At 41.1% G+C, this 10,150-nt stretch overlaps 1 protein-coding gene across 1 annotated transcript in view; it reads right to left on the bottom strand.

Moving 5' to 3' along the window:
- Positions 1-3,500: 3,500 nt before the first annotated feature.
- Positions 3,501-10,150, bottom strand: part of LOC124594606 (trypsin-1-like) — a 70,162-nt gene continuing 63,512 nt past the window's right edge. Inside the window, exons 4-7 of the mRNA XM_047132979.1 lie at positions 8,141-8,232; positions 6,931-7,037; positions 5,167-5,366; positions 3,501-3,644 (exon numbers count right to left, since the gene is read on the bottom strand). Coding sequence (XP_046988935.1) covers positions 3,501-3,644; positions 5,167-5,366; positions 6,931-7,037; positions 8,141-8,232 — 543 coding nt within the window. The remainder of the gene's footprint in view (positions 3,645-5,166; positions 5,367-6,930; positions 7,038-8,140; positions 8,233-10,150) is intronic.

The following is a 10,150-nucleotide window of genomic DNA, read 5'->3' as shown; positions in this document are numbered from 1 at the left end:
AAATTGTATTGTGACTTGAGAGCAGAATGGTAGCTTCCTCTGTTGTAGAGACACTGGTCTGTATGTCTCGAGGTTTGGTAGCAGTTAATGGACCCAGCTCTGTCAGAGTACAGTGCGGATCACCCAGCTGCAATACCCTTCATATTTCATAAACGTTTCAAGATATTGCAAAAAGAGTTTCTGAAAATAATAGCGTGTAAATAGACATGTATATTGGTACATGACAGTTACTCGAAACTTCTTATCTATCGACATATAGAAACAGCTATGGTTTTTTAAGACATCGATGTACTTTTTCAAACAGCATTTAACAGTTCGTAAAAGCATTAGTACAGTGAAATGGAAGACGTTAGTGTTTTAACTGTTCTACATAGACCTACTGAACTTTAACCACCATCAATTTAGCGGTATAATATGTTATTGCTAATTAACTACAAGATTTATTTCATTTTGCTTTAGGACCTTTCATTTATTTTCAACCAATAGAATACATCAGCAAACCAATTGTTCTTTCCCGCGTTACAACTGAAATAAGATTTATGGCAGGACATATGGTCTCTGATATCCCAGTTCAATTTATTTTATCAAAAGATGGCTCATCCTTGATCGCATCCTCCTGTGAGGTACCTTGGCGTCAAGAACCAAATGTAACATCCTGTATATCGCCTTTAATATTCACAAGCTCTGGAGAACAATGCATCATACTAGAACAGCAATCTCACGGACACCAGTCTTTCAGGTACTTACGTAGGACCGCAAAAGTCACATTAATTGAATTCGTCGTTTCCAATTTTAGCTGTAATCATACAACGATTGTCTCAACTTTTGATTGCTGAAATAACGAATTTATTTTTTTGATCAAGTTGCTTGCCTGAGGCAGACGCTAATTAAAAATAGTCATATACATAGTGAGTGCATCATTAAACTGGTTTTCATATGGACACAGGATAATTAGAGTCAGTGGAAAAGCTCCTCTGCACCAAACACTGCGCAGCAACTCGCGCCACATCGCTGCAACTACACAGCCGAAATCAATATTTTTTTTTAAACAAAATGAAAGGATGGGGTATAAGGGAAGGATATAAGGAATTGAACTTTATTCAATTTCTACAATAATGTGCAAGATCACCAACGAGTTTAATTTTGGCACAATTGCCTCCGCCTTTAACATACACACAGGCAGACTCCCTTTCACTTATTTTACGATGATTCCTTGAGTGTAGGACCATAGCGGTTGAAGCCATAAAACATGACTCTGCTTTTGTCCATCATAGAACTCACTTACTTGAAAAGTACGGTAAGCAATAATGTCCCTTTCATTAAAGCTCTCATGTCCTCCAACTGATGCCACGTTGTCTCCAGGGTACCGTGCTATAGCTGCAGTCACCCAACTATTTCCATGATCATTCTCAGCAATATTATCCAGAGTAAAATTGCACACAGCAGTACGGCCGTCTCGTTATAACTGGAGGCGGCCTGCAGGGGCCACAACAGCAACCCGCACAACTTCTGCCGCGCCACAGCGTTTAATCACTAGAACATCAGTTAAAAGCTTATTGTGTGATTGTGTAAGTCGTAATAAGTAGTTCAGTCAATGCCGAAGACATCGTCATCTAAGAATTTCAGCGAGGCTGTAATCCAAAAAAGACAATTATGTATTTATTTATTTATTTATCAATCTTGGAAGCATTAGGGCCATTAGTATATTCATTATCATACACCTGTTAACGGGAGGTCTTACATCTAGTATGGAATCCAGAACTCAGGAATGGTTTTGACAGAAATCGTGTAAACAGTAGCTACCGTAGCAGAAAAAACGGGGTTTATAGTCGCTTGTGCAAAGCAAAATAATATAGGTTTATACTGCGGCCTACTGCAGTGATGAGCATGAGAGAAGAGGTGCGACGGACGGAGGGATTAAGATGAACACAATAAGGAGAGGAGGTCAAATTACATGACTACATCAGAAACGAAACGATAAAGAAGACAAACTTGCAAAAGAAATGAACATTTGCTTCACTGTTTGTCAGTGAAAAGTGGACGTGTTCTTCAGCACTTGTGGAAAAACTAATCAAAGGGACACAAAAAAGTGCTTCAGCCTTTTCTTAAATTCATCTGGATGTTAAATCGTGCATAGAGTTCGAGATGCCTTGTCCCATCGGTGGACATCAGTAACTGAAAAGGAGTTGTCAGATATATGTGCGTATGCTTTCATGGACGGTGCCAGTTTCCGTTAGGTTTTCCTCGGAGTGAACCGTGTAGCGATCTGATCAAACTAAGGACATTTCGATTGTTATTACAGAGAAACTCCATCAGTTTGACTGGCCGTACTGCAGTATTGCTACTTGGTAAATTGGCTCTGAGCACTATGGGACTTAACATCTGAGGTCAACAGTCCCCTAGAACTTAGAACTAGTTAAACCTAACTAACCTATGGACATCACACACATCCATGCTCGAGGCAGGATTCGAACCTGCGACCGTAACAGTCGCGCGGTTCCGGACTGAAACGCCTAGAACCGCTCGGCCACCGCTGCTACTTGTCCATGGACTAGTAAGAAGGTGAGTAAAATAGCCACACTGGTCCTGACGATTAAATACATTTGTCGACTGCACAGTCTGATCTTTCTCTGCAGTTGAACTGGAAGGCGTACTCCTACAGCACGACAAATATACTTTGCGTCAGAATTATTGGGACGGTCTTCGTCCTGCTAAGATATACTAATGATCAAGGGTCGGCAAGTGTTTACAACTCTTCTCATATTGCAGGCTGCATGTGTCTCTTGGCACTAAGCTTTTAGACTTCGTGTGAGCAAATGAGTATACATACCTGGTCATTTATTGTATGGTTGTATTCTGCTATGGTGATTTAGCTATAGCAGTTCTATGGTTTTAATATGGAGCATATATTGTTGCTATTTGTGATTACGATTATCAGGTATGCTAGTGTTAAATGTTCGACATATGTAGTATCATTTCTTTAACAAATCCTGCTGTGGATATGCTATTTGTAACTTGTTTTCAACTTTACAGTCGTCTCTACTACTTACACTATAACGTAACTTTTACATTCAGGCTGGTTAAAAAGTGCACCAGTAGTTAGTCGCTCTTGGCTGCTGTATTTTTTAAATCTGCTTGGAAAGTATATCTTGTTTGATATGCCAAAGAGAGAAAAAATCCTTTGTTTAAAATGGTATGTGTTGATTAATGTATATAAGTAGTAGTGTAGTATGTAGTTTCGTTTTATTTGGTGTTGCCACTAAAATTCATCTCATACGATGCCACACAGAGGCCACTTATTTATGTTAATTTAGTTATACGGTACCAAAACTATTAAACTAACACACAGTTCGGAAAAAAATAAAACAGATGAATACTATTTTGGAATGGCACATTTATATGTTCGAAATTCAGATGTAGCTAGTACAACGGTTATGAGAAGTTGAAATGAAGTGCAGTCGGAGAATATGTAATATCATTTATACAAGTGAGGTGTTTCTTCACAGATTTTGGTTGATGAAGTCCAGGTGAGCGGATACCCTGGTGAAGACGGACGGAGCGCCTGGGTATCCACACGGGTCTACTCCCCAGGACACCACACCGATCAGTTCGCCGTTCTGAGCCAGGGGACCACCGGAATCACCCTGAACACAGTGAAACACGCATGAGGCAGTGGAAAAATCTCAGCACTCCTAGAAAGCTTTCTTCTAGGAAGAATAACCTATGCAGTTATTTTACACTTAGCCTTGTTTCATGGCTGCATTTCTGCGAGACGTAACAGTTCACAAAAAAAGGGAAAAAACTTGAGTTAATCACAACAGGCCCAGCGTGCCACATTTTCAGTTCGAATGAATAACAGCATCAGCTGCCTACGATATCTTTAGAGTAGTTACGGGTTTCGTCTCGTAGGCCATTACCAAGTGACACGGGATTACTTAAGAGAATAGTCCGAATGTATGAACCATTGTAGAGTATCAATAACTGGGAAATTTGCTAAACCAACTCCCTAAAGTGCTTCGAACAATTAAGGAAATATTATAGAGGAAGCTTCGAAAAGAGTGGCCTGATTTCAAAACTCCAAACAATTCATAAAAACGTACTACAAATATGGGATACAGTGTAAAACACTGATCAAAATCTTAAAGGTTTAGCTATGTTGGTACATATGTTGTATTTTTCCACCAGCAGCAACTACAACGACATCTAGACAATAGCTAAATTGGCCATAAACTGTACACAGTGCATCAGCTTTTATAGAAGCTATTGCGACTGTTATTCCATTCTTTACTTGCTCTCTGTCACGAGGTAAAGGGGGGATGGACGCTCTTCCCTTCACATATCCTCACAACAAAAAATCGTATGGTGTCATGTCTGGCGACCTTGGAGGGTAAGAATGCAGAACAGTGCTTCGGTGTCCCATCCACCCCATCCAGCGCTGAGCTGTCTTCAAATGCTGCGGGACTGGCTTTTTCCGCAGCTTCAGGAGGATTCCGATGGCTTCATTTTCCAACAAGCAGGAGCACAACAACTTACGTCAGTTTCTCAACAACCCTCTGGCCCAACTTTGGATAAGGCGCACGGGACCCCGAGACGCTGCCCTGCATTCTTGGCCTCCAGGACATAACATCATACCATCTTTTCTTGAGGGGGTATGGTAAGGAAAGTGTGTTGATCTCCCCTTTACCCTGTTACAAAGACGAAGTGAAGAACAAAATGACAGCCACCTCTGTTAAAGGGGATACATTGCGTCACGTTTATGACGAATTCAGTTACTGTCTACGTGTTGTTCTTGGTGCTTCTGAAGCACACATAGAGCATTTGTAACAGAACAGGAAAAACTTTAAGATTTTGTGAGAATTTGGCAGTTCATCCTATGTTTGTAGTATTTTTATGAATGCGAAGATTTGAAATCAGGTAATTCTTTTTCAGATACCCTGTATTTCTTAATCCTTAGTGTAGCATCAGTGCAAAAATTAAGACGCGTTTGTGGTTTACTGATAAACATAATTCCTATGTTCGCTAAATAACCGCATGCACTCACCTCCTTTGGTCACTAAATGAGTTCAACGCTCTTGAAAACACGCCTAGGATAACTAGACTAAAATTAATAAACAAATTTAAAAACATGTAATGTGTCAACCGGGAATATCGCAAATCGTAACTTACACTGCAGACGGAGATGCCATCATAAATGGGTCCCGTACAGACCATGGTCTCCGTAAGCGGGTTGGTTCCCAAATCCAAGTCGTCGATATTTTGGCTGCAAGTTTCGTAGTCGATGATGCTGACGTCGACTGTCTGCAGAATATCAGGTGTGCTGGCCGTTTCCGTTGTACCCCAGCCAGAAATGACTGCGGTAGATCCACCTGGTGTCAGATGAAAAAGCAATGCTTAGCAGACTAAGTGGTCTCACAACACAATCTTGATCATACTTTGGGTGGTCGCAATAGATTTGAAGGAAGCTGCATAATATAAAAGGTCTCTTAATTTAACAGTTTATTTTTCATCAAGAGTTTGTCCCAACGCACCCATCAGTCCGTTCTGATTTAGGTTTCCCATCGTTTCTGCAAATTGGTTAAAGCAATCGTCCAATTGGTCGCTTCGAAAAATACGTAGAGAATGTCCTTACTGATACTTCCGAGCTCTGAACTTGTGCTCATTCTCGGATGGTGTCAACGTCAGCAGGACGTTATACCCAAAGCTTCCCCATTTTCCGAAGTTTTTGTTAAGTCAGAGATGAGTCTCAAATTCTTGAATAGTGTCGCAAGTGACTCATATACAAAATAATACATCAAATTTGCGATTTATTCCATCTTGGTCACAAGCGACTCTGACATCTCTTTACAAAGATGTTTTACAAGTTCCTTATACAACGCTTTCCCAGATGCTTCGAAAACACTGGTAAGGTAGTGTTCTCATATACGAGGGGCGTTCTTTAAGTAATGCAACACATTTTTTTTGGTCAATTTCGGTTTAAAAAATGCGGAGTTTGTTATGGGCCTAATGGAATATTCCAGGTTCACGCCCTGTAGTTCCATGAAGTTCCCACAGGCGGCGGCGCTATACGTAACCTTCAAAATGGCGTCTGTAACGGAGGTGTGTTCCAAGCAGTGAGCTGTCACTGAGTTGTTTTCCTGGGAAGCCAGAGCGTCGCGGATATTCATGATCCTTGTCGAATGTCTGTGCAGACTTTTCAGTGAACAAAAGCACGGTGAGTCACTGCGCGAGACGTCTATCGTCGTCTCACATAAAGCTGCTCATCAGAGAGGAGCTCACAGAAGTTCATTGTATTGTTCCTCATCCGGCCTAAAGGCTAGATCTCGCACCTTTCGACTTTCATCTGTTTGGCCCAGTGAAGAAAGCAGTATGTGGACGATGTTGTCGATGCAACAAGACGTTTCCTCCGACGTCGACCAGTGAGAGGTAGCCTACATGCTGGCATATAAAACGTCCCAATAAGGTGGCGCAAGACAGTCGCATTGAACGGAAATTATGTTGAAAAGTGAGGTTTTGTAGCCAAAAGACGGGGAGTATTATGGTGTTTTGGAAGCCTAAAATCAATCTGCTTTCAGAAAAAAGATATTTTGCACTATTTATTGAACGCCCATCCTACATAAACATTTCAATTTTCTCTCTTTACATAGAAGTAATTTTGCTGATAAAGTGTGCGTAGCGACTACAGCTGATTGATACCCTGTAAAATGCGCAAAAGCATGCATCTTACTGCCTCACTCCCAACAGTAATTAATATTTTGCCATACCCACAGAGCTCAACACTTATGAGTGATTTCACTAAGAAAGCAATCCCCTTCAACTTCTTTCCTGACCAGCATATGAAAGCTGTGCTGAAACTGCTAAATATTTTGGACAGTATGACAAACACCTACCCTTTGCTAGTGAGTAAACAGCTACGGTTATGAGCTGGCATACCTGCAGGGATTGAACCAGCGCTGGGCAAGCTGATGGCCTGGACGTACGTGCCCAGGGACAGAGAGGACTGCAAGGTGAAGACGGCGATGTCGTTTGCAGCTACACCTCTGAGAGAAAAAAAAATCTTCTCTGTAGGCACTGTGTTAGGCTAGTAGCGTTATTAAGTGCTATTAACACTCGAATCATACAGATCAACAACTTATTCGTATGTTAGTCTATAATAAAAGAAAATGCGTCCGTCTCAACTGGATTTCTCTTAGATTTTCACAGCACTGATTCTAACTTTTTTAGTTCAGTTATTGAGGTAAAATGGCTTTTTATATGTACAAAGTCACATATCTGGATTCTGTGTTATGCATTATCTTACTTTAGTTAAAAGAGTAGTGAGTGATGCCATCCACATGAGTGCTAAAAGGAATCCGTTAATCTTCGGTAACACGATGAATCAATCAAATCTAAAGGCCATAAATACAACAAAACCTAGGAATTACATTTACTAACAACTTAAACTACAAAGAACACATGGAAAATGTTGTGGGGAAGGCGAACCAAAAACTGCGTTTTGTTAGCAGAACACTGAGGCGAAACACATCTACTAAGGAGACTGTCTACACCACCCTTGTCCGTCGTCTTTTGGAGTAATGTTGTGCGGTGTGGGTTCCTTATTAGACAAGATTGCGGAGTACAACGAGAAATTTCAAAGAAGGGCAGGACATTTTGTACTATCGAGAAATATTGGAGAGTGTGTCATGGACATGATGAAAGGTTTGGGGTTGGAAATCATTAAAATAAAGTCGTTTTTCGTTGCAGCGGGATCTTCTCACGAAATTTAAATGACCACCTTTCTCCTTCGAAGGCGAAAATATTTTTTTGATGCCGACCTACGTAGGGAGTTAAGATCGCAATAATAAAATAAGGGAGATAAGAGCTCGTACGGAAATATATCGTTGTTATTTTTTTCCGCGCGCTGTTCGAGAGTGGAATAACAAAGAATCAGCGTGAAGATGGTTTGATGAACCCTCAGCCAGCCACTGAAGTGTGATTTACAGAGTAACCATGTAGAACTAGATGTATATGTGCTATACGACTAAACCCAGTTGAGTTTTATGGAATAAGGTATATCAGTAACTCATGACTCGACTTTTGGTCCCTTAAAATGACGGGGCTCTGTTAACGGCGTTGGCATTGGGTTTACATGTTTCGTACTCACCCTGGATAGAGCGGATGCACCGTCTGGTCCGAGACTCGGATCTCCTGCTCGCTGCCCTCATTGCTGCTCAGGTCGTAGTCTCCGGCCACGGCCTGTTAACGAAACGTTGCACCGTCAAATGTGCTTCCATTGAGAGTATCTCGGTTTCAGGGAGTTTGTAATATGTCTTCAGAGAGAATTGATAGCCTCAATGTACAATCTACACTCTCAGAGAAAAACAATCCACCACGAAGGAATTATCCGAATGGAATGGAAATCGCTGGATGTGATGCACATGTGGACGCAAACAAAGTGGATGGTTAATTCAAGAGAAAGAGCATCACAAATAGAATGGGTCAATAACGCACTTGTTCATCTCTGGACCTTATGCAATCAGTTATTCCATTTGGCCTTGATTGAGAAAGCTGTTTGACGTCCTCCTGAGGGAAGTCGTGTCAGTTTCTGTTCAGTTAGCGTATTAGATCATCAAAACCCCAAGCTGGTAGGAGGGCGCTGAGCATTATGCTCCATACCTTGTGGAGTGAGGATAAGTCCGTCGACCTTACTGGTCAAGCTAAGGTACGGCAAGCATGAAGGCAAGCACTAGAGACAATCGTCGTGTGTGGGCGGTCATTATCTTGCTTTATAATAAAGAAATAAAATTAAAAACAAATACATAACAACAAAAAATAAACCATTTTGAAATAAGTCTGCCAACTAAGAGAATAAAAAAAAGACCTAGAAAAAATTCCACAGTGATCCACAGACAATCCCAGAATGACCCAGAGAGCATCCCAGAGTGCCCCTGAGAGCTAAAACACTAACAAGGGAACCTCCCCATCGGACCCCCCTCAGATTTAGTTATAAGTTGGCACAGTGGATAGGCCTTGATAAACTGAACACAGATCAATTGAGAAAACAGGAAGAAGTTGTGTGAAACTGTGAAAAAATAAGCAAAATCTACAAACTCAGTAGTCCATGTGCCGTATAGGCAATAACAAGGAGAACGTGAGCTCAGGAGCGCCGTGGTCCCGTGGTAGCGTGAACAGCTGCAAAAGGAGAGGTTCTTGGTTCAAGTCTTCCCAGGAGTGAAAATTTTACTTTCTTTATTTTCGCATAGTTATTATCTGTCCGTTCGTTCATTGACGTCTCTGTTCATTGTAATAAGTTTAGTGTCTGTGTTTTGCGACCGCATCACAAAACCGTGCGATTAGTAGACGAAAGGACGTGCCTCTCCAATCGGAACCGAAAACATTTGATCGCAAGGTCATATGTCAACCGATTCCTCCACAGGAAAACACATCTGATATATTCTATACGACACTGGTGACGGCATGTGCGTCACATGACAGGAATATGTTGTCGACCCACCTAACTTGTACACTTTGCGAATGGGTAAAAAGATTCTTCTACCTTGCCCGATTTAGGTTTTCTTGTGGATGTGATAATCACTCCCAAAAAAGTGATGAAAACATAAGAGTTTGTCACATAAACTGAAAATAAAAAATTAAAGTTTTCACTCGATGGAAGATTTGAACCAAGGACTTTTTGTTCCTCAGCTGCCCACGTTACCACGAGACCACGGCGCTCCTGCGATTCCAGTTTCCTTGATGTTGCATATCTTCCCATGAACTACTCAGTTTGTATATTTTGCTTATTTTTTCACAGTTCCACACAACTTCTTCCCGTTTTCTCAGTTGATCTGTGTTCAGTTTTTCAAGGCCTATCCACTGTGCCAACTTATAACTAAATCTGAGGGGGGTGCGATGGGGAGGTTCCCTTGTAAGAAGAATCGCTTCTCGGCTTTTGACAAGATCAATGTATAGTATTGTTTATTATAGATAAAAAATAGCCCACCCACCTCCCCAGGAGTCGGAAATCCTGCAGATACAATCAATGAAATGATATAATCATTATGAGTAATTAAATAAGATGCATGGCTGGGAAAAAACATGCAGTTGCTTCGAATAAAATAAAATGCAGCAGCTTCATAATACACAGCCGCAGAAAGCAGTCAGAACATGAGTTACA

Source organism: Schistocerca americana, chromosome 2, assembly GCF_021461395.2.
Source record: "Schistocerca americana isolate TAMUIC-IGC-003095 chromosome 2, iqSchAmer2.1, whole genome shotgun sequence".
NCBI classification, from domain to species: Eukaryota; Metazoa; Arthropoda; class Insecta; order Orthoptera; family Acrididae; genus Schistocerca; species Schistocerca americana.
This window is presented reverse-complemented; position numbering and strand designations above follow the sequence as displayed.